Below are 19,811 nucleotides of genomic sequence, written 5' to 3' on the forward strand. Positions count from 1 at the left end.
TGTAAGGTAGAACTTTACAGTCTCCGGTAGTCACCATGCAATTCTATATAAACACCTTCACTCTTAAGTTCTTGAAATCTGTGATGATTGACTGTTTTGGTATTTGCTGGTTTGATTGAAACTGTTAAACCTAACTAGTATGCACAGAGGTTCTCACCTGGGAATGCAGCTTACTCAGATACAGCTGGTTCATTGTGGTGCAGTGCCTATAAGATGCTTCTGACTAGATTTTCTGCATTTGTCTGCCTGCCTTTTTGTGAATGATAGTTTTGACTATGCTGAATCGAGTCACACCGGATTTCAGCTCTGGTCATGAGATTTTATATTGGTGGTAGTATATCAATAGTATATTCCTTTCATCATCTGTGTTAAAAAGCTGCACTTACTTGGCTTTTTTTTTCTCCTTGATGAGTGTTTTTGTCTTCCTATGTTTTGCAGATCTTTTTCATATTTGTTCATATTTTATGGAACAATCAGAATATTAGTAAAAACATATTTTCTAGCATTTTGCAATGTTCTTGAACAGTATCTTCAACTTTTTAAATATTTCTCAGTTTATTTTCAGAATCTTTTAACATGTTCTTTGTTTACATCAAAATTTAATGACCAGTAGTCTTTCTGTATATACATATTGATAAAAATCAGGGTGTACACCTGTTGTACGTGGTTTCTGTCAGATGTTGGGGACTAACTATGCTTTTCTTTTCAGCAATGGGAATCTGTAAAGTATCTTAGCAAATCAGCTGATCACATCCTGTGAAGCAGGATTTGAGTCTATGTCTAAAATCAGCTTCAGGGCTTTTAGTATTAGACTCTAAATTGCAATTTCCTGTTTTGCAAAATCACATTCATCCTTTGCAGCCTCACAAATACTCTCTTGCTTTTTAATATCCCTTAACTAGTGCATTTTATCAAGTTCCTGTACAAGTTTGGTATTAGGCAAATTATGTTGGTTTTTTCTTCTTCAATTTATCGTAACTATTTTAATCCTGACATTCATTGTGACTTCTCTTATTTTTCTTTGACGTATTTATTAAATCAATTATTTGTATTTCAATTATTAAATGTAAATTACTTCTTGAATGAGAAAACAAAGTTTTTTATATTTCTCTTTTGCTTTGCTTTGTGTTGGCAAAAGCATCCAGAGTATGTTGGCTTTTCTGCTGTTCTGAGCAGCGGTATACATTGACAATCGAGTTTAATCGTGAAATGAAAAGTTCATAAATATATCATGGGAGAAACAGTTAGCTCTAATTTGTTACCTAAGCAATCTCCTGGCTTCCAAGCAGTTGGAGATTTGAACTCCCAGAATGGATTATTTTCTTATTTTCAGGAGAAATGAATGGATCGGGAGCTATAGTCCTAATCCAATTTACTGATAAGTACAACTGAGCAACTAACATTTAGTAGAAATGTTAGCAACAATTATATGCCTATTTCTGAAATACAGAAGCATATTCAGAACTGTGGTCCAGCAGCTCACTTGGAATATAACTGGGATGTCTCCCAGCGGCATGTGATACTGCCATGTCTGTGTTAACCTCTGCTCAAGGCTGAGCAGAAAGGTTCCTAACCTGTCATCCAGACCCCTGCATCTCACGATTATGTTATGCTCCTCTCAAAAACGCTGCAGGTACATCACAAAATTGTGTTGTACAGGCTCGGTTGGATGACTGCTAAGCAGGTTATTTGCAGGCATGGACAGGATTAAACTGCTAATGTAACATCTAGAAAGCAGCTGACCCTTGCAAAGATGAACGGTATGGTAAGGCTACCTTTCGGAGAAAACCCCTGAGAGTTAGGTACCAGGCAAAGTGCCAGTTCATTCAAAGCTTGATTTTTGTTTTCCCATCAAGTGACTTTTAAAAAATTATGTCCACAGTTACACTACTACATTTAAAATATCGCAGTAGTGAATTCTTATTCTTTATAACAATCAGCAGTTTCCAGAGATAGAGAACGGTGGGCAAAATGTAGCATCGCACAGCTGCCTTTGTGCCACCTCTGAAGGCTCTTGGAAAAGAAGCCTCCAGACCTTTTTCTCAGGTAATTTTTTCTTAAAATCAGTGATCTGGATACTCCATATTAAGCTACTATAGTTTGGCCGTCCCTTTTGTCCTCTCCAGTGACTTTGGGGTTTTCCTGCAGGCCTGTAAGGATGAAGGATGTTTCCAGCAATCTGCATTTGATCTCAAGTTCTATAATCAAATTGTTATGCTTTCAGTTTTATTTAATTTTTTTTTTTTTTGGTTGTCACTCAAGCTTGAACATTAGAATCTGTACCCTGCTTACTGTGCTCTTACAGGGTACTTTCCACAGCATGAAGAGAGGCTGTCTCATGAGGGATAAAAAATACCGGTGTTCTTGTCACAAGTTCTGGGAAGACTTGCAGATGTGAGATGTCTGCCGTGTTTTAGTGAGAAGCTGACAACAACGTGAAACCATCCACTGAGAAATAGGGAAAGTCAGAACAAGGATTTACCCTGTGCACTCTGGTTTCTGTCTCTGTGGCTGACTTACAAGAGCCAGTCATAGTCTTTCTTTATGCTTACGTAGTTACCACAAATAAAAAATGTTAATTAAAGCTTTGAACTTCATCATTTTCCATACGCTTGTACCTTCTCAAGACCTTAAACCTAAAAATTGATAGCACTGCTTTGATAAGAGCTGGGGCCCAGGACAGAGTTTTCTTCCAGTGTATTTTCCACATGTTAATTTTTGCCATTCAAAAATTTTATTCTGAAATCCTGAATTTTCACCTCAGGCTTCATTCCCTAGGCATTTCAGCTTTCTTAAAGCTTTTTTTCTTTTTTTTTTTTTCTCCTTTTTTTTTTTTTTTTAAGGTTTGTGGGATACACCCTTCCCTGAAAGGTTAATAGAACTGGACTGAGTAAGAAAACAGTCTAAGAAGCCAAGAATTTAAATATAAGTATTTTTGCAACATAGTACCTTTTTCTGAGTTTAGAGGTAGGTGGCCACCTTGCAGCACACACCTGTGACAGCTTCACTGCTGAGTAAAGTGCCATTAAAAAATGTAAATTACTTTTTTATTCTTCTAATAATGCAGGAATTCTGATGACACTCATCTTCATTGGAGAAATAGAACAGGATTTGTCATGATTAAAGCGTGAATTACCTAATTGTTTTCCGAGTGATTTGAGGTTCATCAGCATTATCATTTGGAATACTTGTCTTCAGTAAAGACAGAGTATTTTGTTGAATAAGAATGTATTTTAAATCCTTCCCTTGGGGCTGTTGCTTGTTGTTTCTTCTTCTGCGTGGTTTGTACTGTTTTCTGAAGTCTGTAGTTTTGCTGTTCTAATAACCGTCTTGCTCAAATTTGTCTTTAGCTCGGATTTGTAGGATTTTCATTTCCTAGATGAGTAAAATTCACTTGTAAAATTTGCTTGTAGAATGCACTTTGTGTTTGTTATTTGGTGCACAGCTTAATGTTGTTTTTAAAACAAGTGCAATGAAGGAAGAAGCCTCAATTATATCCTATACATTAACAATTTAAGGAAACATCCCTGTCTCTTCATTTCATTGTTTTCCTGCTTAGGCGTATAGGGCAGTGTGTGCATCCACTGCCAAGGCTGGGGACTAATTGTACAAATGCATTGCCTTCTGCTGTGACCGGCACAGTAAGTTAAACATTTCAGTAATGCTGAAGGCAGGCTGCAGTGCAGCACTATCCTCCTGCCTTGAAGAGTTAACAGAGGGAAGTGGAGTAAGCACAGAACCTGAGGTGCATTGCTGTACACCAGCAAATTAACGGAACAGGTAGCCTCACTGTTGGTGCTGTATCCTGCATTTTTGGTATGCAGCTGTTCACCTACCTTGGTTCTCAACAAAGACTTCTGATTTCAGAACTGGATCCTTGTTTTTGTGCAGTGATGCATTAATAGCAATATTCATTAAGGTAATAATAAATTAATTTGTTCTTCCTGGCTTCACGAGACTGTACTAACCAGTCTGAAGTTAGTTAGGAAGCTCCTCTCGTTTTTCCCTCATTGTGTGTAACTCACTGATTGTCTATCCCAAACCTTTGGTGTTAGCTGCTAATGTTTGTTTATGACTATAAAATAATTCCCTTTAAATTTTGTAAAATTTAATTCTGTTCCTCTGGTAAATAGGTACATAAGAAGCTGTTATGTATAAAACTATTACTGAAATTCCTGACCACCTTATCACCTAATGTACTCTTACGTGAAACCACATAGTCATTGTTACTGTGCTGTGTTCTCTTTTCTAGTTTCCAAATAAAACAGTAGCCCAGGTAGCCTGCAGTATGCTGAACATGCTGATACATTATGTACATAGGCTTCAAGTGTATCAAGCTGATTCACCTTTAAGAATTATTCAAGTAAGTAATTTTTAAAAATTTGAAATTTTTAATTCCTTTAAGTGCAACAGTAGAATGTATTTTCCTGAAATTAAAATACCTGAATATTGACAAGTATGTTTCACAACACGTTGAATTAGTAAAAGCATGATGTTACTTAACATTAGCAATAGGGATTCACACCACAGTTGCTGACGCCAGTATTAACATGTATAATGCCTGTATCATGCTTATTTTTTCTCAGATACCACTATGTCATTATTTACATGAGAACGTTGTCAATAAAGTCCAAACTTCTAAAATTAAATATCTTCAAATATGTTTAAGTTTAGTGAGAAAGTGATTACTTAAAATAATCTGCAATTTTGTTTTGCATATCCATTAAGGAGTTTCAGTATAAAGCAAAAATAATTATTTTGGACACACTTTAAATAACAAGGAAGTAGACTATGGCCTCTGGGAGTATGAACTACAGAGAACAGACAGAGGTCTCCCAGGTAACTGAAAAGAAAATTGTGTAGTAGCTTCTTAAGAGGTATAGCAGGCATTTCTCTGCTCCTTTGCAGTCATATTGTTGATCAGGTAGGGACAGGGTGTTTACAGATTCTAGCAGTTCTAAGAACAACGGAGCTCAGATAGCCCCATACACAGACCCGTGTCAGGCTCCCTCCTGCACCTTACAAGTGTGTTGAATCAAGTTATCTTCCTGCTTGAATATCTGGAGTGGCTATGTAATGTCATTGTCCTTAATGCACCTATATCAGTCAAGCAGAACATATTCCTTCAATGTTGCCTTTATGGAAAAAAAACAACCCAACAAACCAAAACGGCAGCAGGGAATACTGTAATTTGTCTCAAAATAACTTTAATAGAATATAATAGAATCAGTATTTTGTCGCATTTACCTGCCTAAAAAATTATTTTAAACTTAAATATTTAGATTATATTTTAAAAGAAACTATGCTATATTTCCCCCAGATTCTGATAGCAACTATTACACATCTGCTACCCAGTACAGAAGCGTCCTCTTATGAACAGGACAAGAGGGTAAATATTTTTAACTTCTTTTTAATGTGTCAATTTAATTACTAAGGTACATGACGTAACTTTGTTACAAAATTTAAGCTGTGTTTTAAAGCAGGAATTCAGCTCTTTAAGTATAAAGAGTATAGTCTTCCCAGAAATATAGCAATATTTTTTATGTAAGTGAATTTCTAAAGTATTTATGGAAAAATATATTTTTTTAAAATTAATTGAGATGGATTGTTTTCAATAATTAGAAAGTCTTCTTTTTCCTTATTCTCGGTCAACTTAACATCGAAGTAACGTGGACTTTTCAAACTTGTCTTATAGTGAGAATATATTCTCAACTTGCAGAGAGTACATTACAAAATATTTATAAGGCTATGATTGTTTGCTCTTTCCATTGTCAGTACATTCTTAGGCAGGATAGCCAGTAGTCTTCAGATGAATTTGATTGGCATCATCCTTCAAAATGATTGCTATCTTTTTTTTATTTTCAGGAGGCCTGAGTCCCCTAGCTAAGATGGGCTCTTTCTTCACCTGACACTCACAGTAGTACTTTCTGCCTCCTGAAAGCTGTGTCTCTTCTGAATTATTTGGCTTTGTTCTAGGACTGTGGGACTTGATGATTATTTAAACTTGGGCACTTTGGTGCAGTTGTCACTGGCAGCTCTGTTGTTCTGGGGTACCCATTCCCACCGGAGCTGGCATTCATCTGTTGCTCATTCTGGGCTCCAGAGCTCTGCTTTGCCTCTCCTCGATGTTTGCGAGAAGTCAGGGGCTGTTGTAGACTACAGTGGTATGCCAAGCTAGCCACCTTTCCACTTGAGGATGCTTCCTGTAATTTAAAAACTTTCCCCATGAACTAATGCTGATCATTGTATGTCAAATATCACATAAAAAATTGGCTTACCTAATTTGACAAACATAGTCCTAATCGGTTTCTTAAAAATTGGTTTAATATAAAAATACTCAGAGCCCTTCACTATTAGGTTTATTATACAGTGCCTCTGAGAGACAAACTTCTAGTGGTTTAGTGAAATGAGCTTGATGTTTATATGTGTTTTATTAGTAAATTAGTTAAGTGGATTTTCTTTGAAAGAATTTTATTTAACTTGGGAAATACTTTAGGAAATCTTGCAGCTATTTATCTGCACAGTTTCCTCTTCCACAGATAAGTTTTAAAAATTAGAAATAATTATTTGAAGCCAGTAAATTATTAATTTTTTGGTGTGCATGTGGGTTGTAATCTAATTCTGTTCTACAGTCTTTAAAAACATCCCCTAGAGGGAGTTGGTTCTTTTGCTGCCTGAGTAGCCTACAATACAGAAGGCAGTTGCATTTCTGTCAGATGATACCTGGTGCTGCATAGCATTATTGGCATGTTGTGAAGGAAATTCTATTTATAAAGCCTGAAATGCAGCTGGAATAGTTCAGTTTTGTGTAATCCTTGATTCACTTTGCAGTGAGCTTTATGTGCAAAATGACGCATCAGCCTTAATTTAGACCTGTGTAATTTGTCATTTTAAAAACAGCAGCCTACAAATCAATTTTGAAAATCACAGGTATCTTCTTAAGCACAGCATCTGCTCACAGACTTACCATGATGAGAAACTGTTGTATGGTTGGTCTATGTTAAGTATCTCCGTAGCCAAAGTTTTTACTGATGCCATGGGTTTACTGATACAGTGGCTCTTACACAAGTGTGATCTGCCCTTACTGCAGAAGGTTGACTCTGCTGAACTGAAACAAGAAAGTAAAACAGAGAAGTAAAATACAGTGATAAATGTGAAGTAGCACGTTCTGATTCAATTGATTTGTAATTGAAAATGTTTGTTCTAGTTGGTGGTTTCTTTACTTCTGTGCTTATTGGATTGGATAATGGCCTTGCCGTTAAAGACCTTGCTGCAGCCTCTTCACACTACAGGAGCAGAAAACGATAAGACTGAAAGATCCGTTCTTAATTGTATATATAAGGTACATGTTTCTTTACTTGCTAAATGAGAATCGCTATGTATGGAGGTAGTCAGTTTTCGTGGAAATAAAGACAAGTTTTTGTAATCTGACCTCTGTTCTACTGCTGAAATGTGGAGTGCTGCCTTAATTCTTGTACATTTTACTGTAACTGCTTGATCTTTGATATATTTGGAATTGTTGATTTTGGTTTACATTTTGTGATGTTTAACCAAGTTCCTTTTTGTGTGTCATATCTATAGCAGACGCTTGTGTTGCTGGAGACCAGCTATACATTTAAGACAGGAGGATGTAGCTTTTATATACCAAGCAATATTATTCAGCAGTAAGCAAAGTAAAAAGCACCAAGTTGTAATTACTGTCTTTAGGGACACAGAACAAAGATAGGGTGGTGGGGTTTTTTTGCAAGGGAAAGGGATTAAAACCTCCAGCAGCTTAGACCTAGCATATGTAATTAAAGAAAATAGGAGATCTAAAAATAAAGGTAGCTTAGTGATTTGTTGTAAGTTTTGTTTCTTGTTGTTAAATTCCACTTCAGTGTAGATGCTGTTTTAACAATTTTCTTTGCAGACCAGTTTTTGTTTCTGAAAACATTAAGCATTTAAAATTTTCCAAATTTTATCCTGCCTACCTTATTCTAACAGTTAAAAACCTTAAATAAAAATAAACTTCATTCCTTCTAAATCTTATCAAGTAGTAATTTCACTGGTTAATGTCATGAAATTCTGGTTTTGTTCTAGGTTCTGCATGGATGTGTCTATGGGTCTCAGTGTTTTAGCAACCCTAAATATTTTCCTCTAAGCCTTTCTGATTTGGCATGCGTGGATTATGATCCTTTTATGCATTTAGAAAGCTTGAAGGAACCAGAACCACTGCATTCTCCAGACTCGGAGAGGTCTTCTAAACTTCAGCCAGTCACTGAAGGTTTGTCAAATTGCCTAAATACATTTTCTTTCAAAAAGATTTTATCTTGGCTTCCAGTATTGAAGTGTTGGTCTAAAGCATGTTTGAAATTGTACCTAGACACTAGGTAAGACCATTAGTATGGAATGAGCTAACGTAATTTTGAGCAATTACTGTTCGATTAACTGAAATAAGTATCTTCTGAATGACATGAAGATTGATTTGATATGGATGCTTCTGCACTCTGTCAGCAAGAAGTGTTCAGTACTGCAACATGGATAAATGTTGCTTTTCATTTTACTTTCAGTAAACTAATTTTTTTTTAATTTTGCTTCTTTTTCTAAGAATAATCTGGATTTTTTTCCTATGTGAGCTTTCAATATTGAAAGGTTTCTGTCAATTTTTTTAGTCTATCATGGTTTGTTGTTTGTGTTTACACTGTTTAAAACCACAGTTGTCTATAAAGAGAGGAATTTTCTTTCATCTGCTTAGAACCTAAAGAGACCCAGAAATGAATGTTTTCTTCACAACTTGAATATAAAAACAAAGAATCCAGAAACTAAGCTGCAGAGGAGTAGCATGTATTATGCAGTGTATCTGGTAAATATCAAATGGCTACATTGGGAAGAAAATTGAAAAAGATGAGATTAATACGGATACCAGAAACTCTGTGTAGTGCTATTCTCCTTCCATATTAAGTTGTTCCATTTAGGCTTCCTTAAAGGTATTAAGAATCAGATAAATGCAGCAGCTCTTTGTAGCAGCTGTGTGCTAACAGCAGGTGATTTTGTGGTCTGTAGTGACTACGTGCTGTTTTTTATGTAGAGAAAATGGCTAATCATTGTGCCCTTGTCTAAGGCATGCTTCATCATCCTCAAGTACTTTTTTGGCCAAAGAATTCTAAACATAGAGCTGTCCCCTAATAAGCTCAGTATTGGATTGAACAAGTCTGATTTGAGAACTATTGGCAGGAGGAGCTGTAATTATTAAATTTACTGAAGAATGAAGCAAGGTACTATAGTTGGCTTTTTGTCAAATGGCTGTGGTCTTATTAGTAAAAAGTAATCATCTGCTGGGTCAGAATGAAAGAGGCTTCGAAGGATTCATTCTGTCCTAATTACAGTCTCACCTATACATATTATGTAAAGCTAATATTTAAAGTATTTGCCAAAATTAACTTCCACTGCATGTTCTATTACAGTGTAGTGAATTGTAGTAGCTTTTTATGCCTGGCATCTTTTGTATTCTGTAATAATCTGTAATTATGGGTTAGCAGCAAATGCTGTGTGGCTTTTTTAATCTGACAATCTGAAAAGACAACCCTGAATAGATTTCTCTTTAAATGAATGTAGTTGTACAAAGCCTTAGCATCAATATCTTCATTTTATATTTCCGCATGTGATCTGTTCTTTTATGATTTCTTGTAAAATTTCTAAATAAAACTAATTTCAGATGTTCCTTTTATCTCTACAGATAAGTTAAGGAAGGCTGATGTGTTTTTAAAGTTTCAGGGCTCTGGAATTGTAAGTCAGATCGTGATATTTAATTGGCAAACTACAGCATTAAAATGCAACCCTGGTCTTGCAGCCTTGGCAGTTCTCGTCCACATTGCCAGGCAGAGAATAAAATTGGCAGTGCTTAACTGACTGCACAGCATCTGTTCTCCTTGGCATTGTTGGGGGAGTGAGAGGAGTAAAGTTAGTGGATAACAACCAGTCTGGGACTCCGTCAAGACGGGGGGGTCGGTTAGTACAACCTACCAGCAGAGCAGTATGCCAATGGATCAACCTCTTTTTTAGCAGAGTAAAAGTGCTATCGTGATATCTTTTTTGAAGGAGTGGAAATAGGCAGGACAGCAATTGTAGGGAAATAGGGAAGTTCTACGTAGACCAGGTGGGGATGGCTAGACTCCTTCCTTAGGTCACAAGCAAAGCTGAAAGTACTGAAGTGCCACAATTCTTAAGACAATTCTTAAGACAGTTCTTAAGGGTGCTTTTGATCAGTTTCATTGACATGCCCTGTTATGCCTTAGGTAGTTCAAGGTCAAATCCATTACAAGTTTTATGGACGCTTAACCCCACAGTATGATGTGGTATGAGACCATGAGGATATGGGCCTTTCAGTGCTCCAGCTGTGTAGTGGGGACAGGATCTGTTGAGGGGCAGGAGCAAGCCCTGCAGCAAGCGGCAGGGCAAAGATGCGTTAAATCCTCTGGGAACAGACGATGTGGGGAGAGGAGAGGACAGTTTCCCTCTCTGTTTCAGTAACTTTCCAAGTGCTGTCTCTCACAAGGCATCTGTTACAGCTGGGATTATCTGTGGAATTGTTTTTGTCTCCTCTCGAGGTTTCGGGTAAAGTGGTAGATTGCAATACAAGATACACAAAGAAGAATTTTGAAATTGACTTTTAAATATATTAAAGTCTTATATTTAAACCAGAATGAACTTTTAGCAGCTGACAATAGAGACATCAGTAGGAAGCTTTTCTTGCATCATCAGAACTTGCCGACAGCAAGTCTGTGGTGCCTTCATACATCTAAGGAACCACAGGGCTTGCCTTGCATGAAGGCTGAGGAATTGTTCCTCTAGCTAGTATTGACAACAGCTTCCTTTAGCTACAGTACAGGCACACAGGTGCTGCCTGTGCTAACGGCATCTAAGCAGCCTGGTTTCAGTGTCACGCTGACAAGAGGTACGCTTTCTGCAAGGGCAGGGTACATTATAGCCATTCACTGTGCAGCCTAGCTAAGTGACTGTGTTGTGCCGTGATCTGCTCACCAGCTTCTGGGCTTTGACTTGTCCTTACAGGACCATAAACGTATATGAGGGAGAAATGAAAGGGAACCTCTCCCTCAAAACTTTGTTGTTTATATTAAATGATGCAAATGAAATGTTTAGGAAAAAGTAAAACTGAGGGGGTTTTGTGACGCTGGTGCTGACAGGGAACCTGGTTATGTGAAAATATGTAGCATTAAACAAAAAGTTCTGTACATCTTCTAATGTTAAGAGGTTGCAAAATCAAACTATTGAATAGTCTAATCATAAGGAAATAATATTTTATGGGCCTTTTTTTGCAATTATGGGCAAAAACATTGTGAAACCTGTTCTTCATAGATCACAGATCGGTTAGAGTTGCGATTGGAAGGTAGTAGTCGCATTGCATAGACACAGTGCTCTATCAATTATTGATTTCATGAATTTCCCTCCATTTGTCATATTTCCTCAAACATATTTTAAACCTTTTTGCATAGATCAATAATTTTTCCTAATGTATTTCAATTTCTGAAGAAAAAAGTTTTCCCCATCTTATGTTTAGTCTTAGCTTTCTTTTAAGAAATAGAAATACTTTTAAGGCTTTGCTGTTTGCCTTTTTCCTGAAAGGAGACAAGAAGTACACTTTTTAAAAAAACACTTTATACGTGGTACATCCAGATTAGCAGTTTGTGTTTTCTGAGGGGTCTTCTACAGATGCGTTCTCTGTAACTGCATCTTCTCTGTACCTGAAGTTTAAAATCAGAAAGGAGTGAGACTTCCGTAAGCTAATGTAAAATACAGGTAGGTAAGCTAAACTGAACTCTTTTAGGCTTGCTCTAAATGTCATGGAGAAAGAGAAGAGTTTCTAGAGAGTGATTCATCCCTTCTCCAATTCAGGTTTCTAACGGAGATGAATAGTCTACAGGTGCATCATTCTTTAGATAGCTAAAAGGGTGAGGAGAGTTAAATTCCACTCTCAGTCATTACTTTTTCCTTCTGCTGCATAACTGTAGTTGTTTAGAAGCTGTTCAGCCAGAGTTGAATTAAAGAGTTAACAACACATCTTGAGGAAATTCAGGAATCCTCCATTCATGCCACTGATAAAATTAGTGGTGATGGACCTTCAGCCTTTCCACAAAAGGTAGTTTCAGGGACTGAGAAAAATAGCTAATCTGACATGCTTCCAGAAAATTACTGAGTGATCATGTACATGTATAAATTACATTGCCCAAGCAAAAGACCGTACTATTGTAAAGAGAGCAGAGATGTGTTTACTCAGGAAGACAGGTTGATGAAGCAGCCAGCTACGCTGCTGTAACGTGTAATGATATGACTTAGTTTGTAGAATTGTGGTAAAGCTGTGATGGCTTGCGTTACCGTGTATTTTAATCTGCCCTCCAGAAACAAAGAGCATGGGTTAGATACTCATTTTAAAGAGTTCTAATGTATTGATTGTCCAGTTGGTCCTGATTGAGGAGATGTGCTTCTAGGAACAAATTATTAATATGTAAACTTTAAGTTGCAAATTTAATTTAAAATTGTCCTATTTTCAGAAAGCATTACTGAGTTTGGGGTATTGGGTTTTTTTGCTAAGGGAAACCATCACCAGAATCTGATTTGCTGTGTGACAAAAATGCTTTGATTGCGTTATTTTATTTCAACATAACCGATTACATGTTACATCTTACCATTTACTTTTCAGTATGCTTCTTTTCATATTTCTGATTTAAGTTTTCTGTGTCATTTTTAGATCAACAGTACTGTATTCTAAGAGGAGACTCAAGTGAGGAGTACTGTGCTCATTTTATAAAGGAGGCAATGACAGATTTATATCCCAATTCTTTTATTTTTTATTTTAATTCAAGAGCAAATTTTTCAGAGAAAAACTGTGGTGGGACTGGGAAGGGACCTTCCAAATTTAAATCTGATGTTCCACTCTTTGTATCACTGTATCACCTTTCTTTTCCATGTGTCCCTTTAGGCTCCTAAGAGAGTAAATTTATGCACGCAGGCACAATACAGCCATGGTCAGTTTTGAGATCTTTAGGGTTTGTCACCAAACAGTAATAGTAATAACTTTTAAGCTAACAGGTCCCTCTGATCTCTTCATGTTTTTCTGCAGAACTTAATGGAAGGCATTTAACCTACACAGTGTGAGGTTTCAGGTGGCAGGGAAGCTCACATGTCTTTGCTCCTAGCAACCTGGGAAGAGTACTACCTTACGTGTGCAGTGCCAAGTGCTAAACACTTGGCGTAAATATCCTGACAGAGATGAGCCAGCCTCTTCATCACCCAGGTGCTGGTTGGTACTGCACTGATAAATTATTCAACAAGAATCCAACTTACTTCTTCTTTGTCTAGTATAAACTTGCTCACAGTTCCTTCTTATATTTCAGCAGATGGCACTATAACTTAATTTCCTTGTACGCTATCAATGTTTGAGCATTTCATTCAACTTCACTGCATGTTTTTGTATTTGTAGATTTTAAACCTCGAGAAGGTTATAGATAATGAAATTATAATATCTAATTTGTTTATATTAGTTTTCAGGGCCTTAGCTCATTAAAATATTTAAGTTTATCTGAGTTTTGGAATAGCATAAATATTAAGTTGATTTGGGCAATTAGTTGATTTTGCCAACTGTTTACTGGATGAAGTGTTTCCCTTTTTGCAGTTCAGATCTAGTGCTCCCTAAAGGTAGAGAACAGCCAGAATCCCAAACATCTCTTAACATGCTTTACCCAAACCTTGGGGCAGGGAGGCAAGTATATACTAATTGTTTATTTTTGTAATGAGAATGCATCCCAGTGCTTCAGAAACTAAAGATCTGTCATAACAGTCAATGTGCATTACAAATTTACCTGTATTTTTCCCGTTAAACCAATTAAGACACTTTAAACTGCAAAAAGAAATTTGTTTAGTAAACATGGTTTTTATTGTGTATACATAATATAAAAGGAGATAATTTAATTGTAGCGTACTTTCACATTCAAGAGATGACATTTTTTCAGTAAATACTGAATGAAAAAGTAACGTGGTTCAGAACGTTCTTGTTTGATGCAGTTTTGGTGAGAAAAAAGGTGGGAATTATTTGCAGGAGTTTTCAGTATTTAGTATAGTTTAAAATATATGATGTAATCCTGAGGAAATATGGTCTTGATTCATCTTCCCTTTGTAAATCCCAAATTTAGGACACTCAGGTCCTGTTACAAGAGGGAAATGTGTGCTTTGCCATATTCATCCTGTTTTGTGTTCTACCTGTTATATTCTGCACTGTAATACTTTTGTGTATGGGTGGGTACCCATAGCCAGTTGAGGATTGTCTGCCTGACAGAGTCACTTTGACCAGCTCTGTACGTCATGGATAATGCAAAGTGGATTTGATAGAAGAATCCAATAACAATAAAGTACTGGGTTAGCTGGGTGTGCTATAAACATTAAGAAATTCCTTTTGTGAATTCAGGTAACGTTGCATCCAAGTGGAAGGTGTGCAGCAAAGGAGGAGGTTGTAAAACCATATTGAAATACCAGTTCATCTCACAAGATGGATTTCACATGAGAGGCACAGCTAAGCGCTTCTTCCTCCAAGTTTTTCCAGCCTGAAACTTCTCAAAATGCACTTAGGGCGTGAGATTTGGGGTTTGAAAATTTTTGCTACTGTTAGATCGTGTTCAGTATAGATAGCCTGGTCTTTGATTTGGTACTTTAACATCATTCAGTAGTATTCTCAGCCTAATCTACAGCTATATACTCCCCAGGGAAATTAAGATGGATTAGAGGTTTTGTGCATCTATGTTCCTTTGTTTTTCACAACGTAATGATGTGTATAAATATAAAAATCCATTACAGTTGGAAATGGACTTCTTACAACGCAGTTATCATCTCTCCTTCTTCAGCAATTTAAGATTTATTTTCACTATATTAAGAAACTGTGTATTTTAGAAGAACCGTGTTGATTACAAAACTATGGTAAAGGAGGTATGGTAGGCTGTAAAATAATGAAGGTGCTTCTTTAACTTTCCTGTGATTTTTCATGCTATTGATGTATGAGACCAGAGTTCATCAAAATACATGTTTTCCATTACTGACTTGGATGTATCCTAACCTTGCATTGCTCATCCCGTTTCAAACTCATGACAGAGACCAAAAGAAATATGTAAATCTCAGCGTTGTTTTCTGAACTCTTCTTTTAAAAGCCTGTGTTCTTTCTCTCGTAGTGAAAACTCACATGCAACAAGGATTAATTTCTGTTGCTGCTCGTACTGTGATAACACATCTAGTGAACCACTTAGGCCACTATCCCATGAGCGGAGGTCCTGCTATGCTAACCAGCCAAGTGTGTGAAAACAATGACAACCCATACAGTGAAAGTCCTGAACTTTCTCCTGAACTTTTTGAGAACCCAAACCTTCAGTTCTTTGTGTTGAACAATACTTCTCTGGTGTCTTGCATACAAATCCAAGCAGAACACGACATGCCTGGGGGAGGACTGTCTGCTGGACTTGCATCTGCTAATTCAAATGTTAGGATTATAGTGCGTGATCTGTCTGGCAAATACTCGTGGGATTCGGCCATTTTGTACGGACCATCATCTTTATGCGGATCTTCACAACAAACATCTTTTGCACTTTCTTTATCTCAACAAGATAAACCAGAAGATGGTCTTTCATCTTTCGAGCATGTGGAGGATGTGTCTGCAAGGGATGGAATTACACTCCAAGTAAAAAGGAAGTTTAGAGACACTGTACCAACATGGGATACGATTAGGGATGAAGAAGATGCCCTTGATGAGCTCCTGCAGTATTTAGGTGTTACAAGCCCTGAATGCTTACAGAGAACTGGTGTCTCACTCAACATTCCTGCTCCTCAACCAGTCTGCATCTCAGAGAAGCAGGAGAACGACGTCATCAATGCAATTCTGAAACAGCACACAGAAGAGAGGGAGTTTGTTGAAAAACATTTCAATGATTTAAATATGAGGGCTATGGAGCAGGATGAGCCAACCTCACAAAAGCCCCAGTCAGCATTTTATTACTGCAGATTACTTCTCAGTATACTGGGAATGAATTCTTGGGATAAAAGGTAAAAAGAAAAGGTTCACAATTTAAGAGCTTTCTTTTAAGCAATTGTGCTATTCTTACCATGTAATAATAGTTGATCATAGAGTGGCTAAGCCAAAAATACTCCAGGCCAGCCAACAAGAGAGGGGGGTTGCAACTACGAGGGAAATGGCAGTTTTCTTCTGCATTTCAACCTGTCATTTAGAGAGACAGAAAGGAGGAACCTGTTGCCTTTATTGCTGTTTACGTTCTTTCCTTAGAACGGTGTTGGAAGGCAAATTGAAGGAGTGGTATCTTTTCTAATAATCCTTTCACCAGCTGTACTAAGGGGTACTACCATGGGTAAAGAAGGCATCTTTTTTTGCTTTCTTTGCTTCCCACGTATGTGCCTGCAAAGATCAGTACCTTTCTATGCCAGAATGAGACTCTGAAAGTGTCACATTCTCAGCTATTGTGTTGCTGGACAGTGTCCTGCTGCTTTGCCTGCTAAGAGCATGCTTGCATGCATCCTCAAAGCATTGCATCTGAGTTAGCTAACAAGAAAGACGTGTCCCCTACTATTTATTTCAATGTTGGCAATGTTTGGGTATTGTTTAGAACAACAGGAGACAAGCCCTGTTCAGTTACAACAGTAATGTCTCTGTTTACACTGTTAATTTTGTGTGGGTGTTGTTAGGTGTATGCATGCATATACATGTGGGTATGTTCAAATATTAGCATCCTAGTATTTAAGGGTGTTTCTGAAATCTTCTTTAGCCATGGCTTGTCAAATTCCGTAATAATGGCATTGAAATATTTTCTTACTATGAAAGGGAAATGGGTATTCTGTAAAACAAAAATAATCTGTGTCACTGAAATACCACTGAAATCAGAGAAAACTTTGCTGTTATAACCCTTCTTGATTGGGTCTTTAATTCCTCAAGGCAGTCTGGTTTTGAACAGTACTGCTCTTAAACTCATTCCACTGTGTTTTGTGGGAAGCATCTTAAGCACAGTTTAAAAGAAACTAAAAGTGCCTTTCTTGCTCTGACATATTGGTTTGTTTTTTTCTTTAAATTGTTACAGCTGGCTGGGTGACTAGTGAGCTGTGTTCTGCTCTCTTCTGCAGTTCAGAACAGCAAAAGCTCTGTGTTTAATGCACTAACTCCCTAGGACAGTAGGTTATGGGAGTGTCTTTTGTCACTGAGCGTATATATTATGGCCTAATAAAGTGTACAGCTTACATATGTTTCAAGGGGAGTTCCATCTCTTCTTCTGTAGAGAAGAGATCGATTGCGGTTGTATCAAATAGGTTGACAGAAGAAAGTGGAAGGAAGTGAAGGTTGTGCTCAGGGCTATAATGGATATAGATGATTTCCTGGAGTAAAAAAAAAAAAAAAGCATGTATATTTTTTAAAAGATATCTTAATATTTTATGTAAGAAAGGACTATTGAAAAGGTAGAAGCATTTGTTGACTGTTCTTGAATGGACCTGGAAATGTTCTTGTACCATTCTTGTACTGTTCTGTATCCATTAGTGAACAAGTGATAAAAGAGTTACAAATTTCTCTATTTAGAAGGAGCTTTCATCTCCTGAAGAAAAATGAGAAGTTACTTCGAGAACTCAGAAATTTGGACTCCAGACAATGGTAAATTCTTTTAATGGCTGTCTACTTATTTGTTTAAAGTGTGTCTGTACTTAAAAGGCTCTAATTGCAAAGATGTGAGCGCCGAACTAATTTTTAAGATAGTTTTGTAAATTATTCATGTATTTTGCACTGTGTTGTAGTTATTGGTGTTATATTGAAGTTACATTGGTGTCATTTGCAGAGTGAGACTCTATAAGTGGAATATCATGACGTGGAACAAACTTCAAAGTAACTTGAAATTATGACCATTTGTATGCATAACATGGAAGAGTTTTAAAGCTTTGGTATATCGGTTTCCACATTTTAAGCTTTGGCTAATTTTTAGCTGTTTTCCCATGCTATTAGCATTTGAAGACATGGACTTCTAGTTGGAGTTGTGGCACAGGATTAAAACCTTTGGTTTTGTAAAAGTTAAAATAAAATCCCTGGAGGTTTTAGAAGTGTGAGAAAACACCTTCAGTTGCTCCAGTGTCTAACAACAAGATGAGAACTGAAGGCATTGCTATAGTACTTAAAGATTCTTCATTTAGTTGCATAAGCTGTATATGGCACAGCATTCACAAGGCAGTGTCGTTGTTAATGGGCAGTGCGGTGTCGGTGATGCCTGTGTCACAGGTTTTGCTTATTTCAGAAGCTCGGCTATTCCATTAGTGATTGGCACTGCCAGCACCATCCTACACCTTCGAAACGGTGAAAGGGGTAAATGCTGTTAGCGTATAGCAAAACTGCAGGCTCTAGAGAAGACCAGACTAGAAAAGACAGAATGGGAATATGGAAGTACAGAGGGTTTTCAGAAAGAAGCCATATAGTTGTACTTCCACTATCTTTTTTGCTGTTTTAAAAGCCATGCTGTGTTTGTACTGTTTGCGTATTTTGCTTTCATATTAGTAAAGGCCCTGTCATGCTTTGACCATTCTCTGTTTTACAGCCGAGAGACACACAAGATTGCAGTGTTTTATGTTGCCGAGGGACAAGAAGATAAACACTCCATTCTTACCAATACTGGGGGAAGTCAAGCCTATGAGGATTTTGTAGCTGGTCTTGGCTGGGAGGTATTTATTAAAAAAATTTTATCCTGAGTTTGTTTACAGAGAAAATTACAGATCCCTTTAGATATTACAAGTCTTTGGCTCTTCAGCATTACTCACAAGTACTGAAATACACTGGTTAGCAAGTAGGATGTAGAGAAGAATTTCCATTTTAATTTCATTAACAATACTAGTTATTTCAAGAAAGTTTGTGCAGCCAGAGATGATTCTTTAACATGCAGTCCTGTACTTGGCTTTCATGAACTATTTAGGAGGCGTCTTGATTTCCTTGTAAGCCTTTAAAGTGTTAAGTCCATTGAAGTTTGAGCGTTGTTCAAATTTGGGAATCCAAGAAGTACAAATGCACAGCTTCTCTCTTGCTCCCTTCTTCCAGCCTTCCACTGCAGGCATGTATCTGTTCACACACTCCACTCCGTGTCTCTTCCAGCAGCCAGAAATACCCCATCATCTATATGGGCTTGCAGCTCTTCCATCACTACTTTGATACTGTTAAGAGGTTTTTCTTTTTTGCATCCTTCCTTTCTGACCACACAGGATTACAATGGAAGTGAAGTTCAACTCAGCCCATTGCACAGAAGTACAGGAATTGCTCCTGCTCCTGGCTGGCTGCTTAAGAAATTGCAAGGGTTTTTGTTCTTCTTGCAACTTGCGTTCATCAGGAATGTCCACATGAGTGTTCATTTTGGGGTTTTGGGGGGTTTTTTTTTGCTCCTTAGGTGTCTAAGAGCACTACCAGATTAGCTGTATGGGTAATGGCTCTGACTTTTCCACAAGAACATAGAAAAACTGCTAGAAGTCTATGACTGTCATGAACATAGGTGTTTATTTCCCACATTCCTGATTCTTCAGAAGGAAAAAAAAGCAAACCACATTAGTGGCTTCAAATTTCCTTCTTTAGCAGGTTAATTCTCTTGGCCTTTATTACCTCAATTAAAGAGTTGCTAGTTTAGATTAATATTCCATGATGAAACATCTAATATTTTAACCTCTTAACATTAAGTTCTGCATCCTTTATTAATAGAAAAGGAAATATATGTGGGCAGAGATTAAATGTATCCACATCGGAGACATAGCTTCCT

The 19,811-nt window shown here is 37.2% G+C and overlaps 1 protein-coding gene across 13 annotated transcripts in view; it reads left to right on the forward strand.

The window, feature by feature from the left end:
- The window catches only part of RALGAPA1 (Ral GTPase activating protein catalytic subunit alpha 1), a 132,900-nt gene that overhangs the window by 70,035 nt on the left and 43,054 nt on the right, over positions 1–19,811 (forward strand). For all 13 annotated transcript variants that reach the window (XM_055792983.1, XM_055793090.1, XM_055792721.1 and 10 more), the window contains 7 exons: positions 4,253–4,363; positions 5,321–5,389; positions 7,208–7,342; positions 8,080–8,263; positions 15,213–16,077; positions 17,612–17,683; positions 18,612–18,735. In XM_055792983.1, the coding sequence (XP_055648958.1) occupies positions 4,253–4,363; positions 5,321–5,389; positions 7,208–7,342; positions 8,080–8,263; positions 15,213–16,077; positions 17,612–17,683; positions 18,612–18,735 (1,560 nt within the window). The remainder of the gene's footprint in view (positions 1–4,252; positions 4,364–5,320; positions 5,390–7,207; positions 7,343–8,079; positions 8,264–15,212; positions 16,078–17,611; positions 17,684–18,611; positions 18,736–19,811) is intronic.

This window comes from Falco peregrinus, chromosome 1, assembly GCF_023634155.1.
Source record: "Falco peregrinus isolate bFalPer1 chromosome 1, bFalPer1.pri, whole genome shotgun sequence".
Lineage (NCBI taxonomy): Eukaryota > Metazoa > Chordata > Aves > Falconiformes > Falconidae > Falco > Falco peregrinus.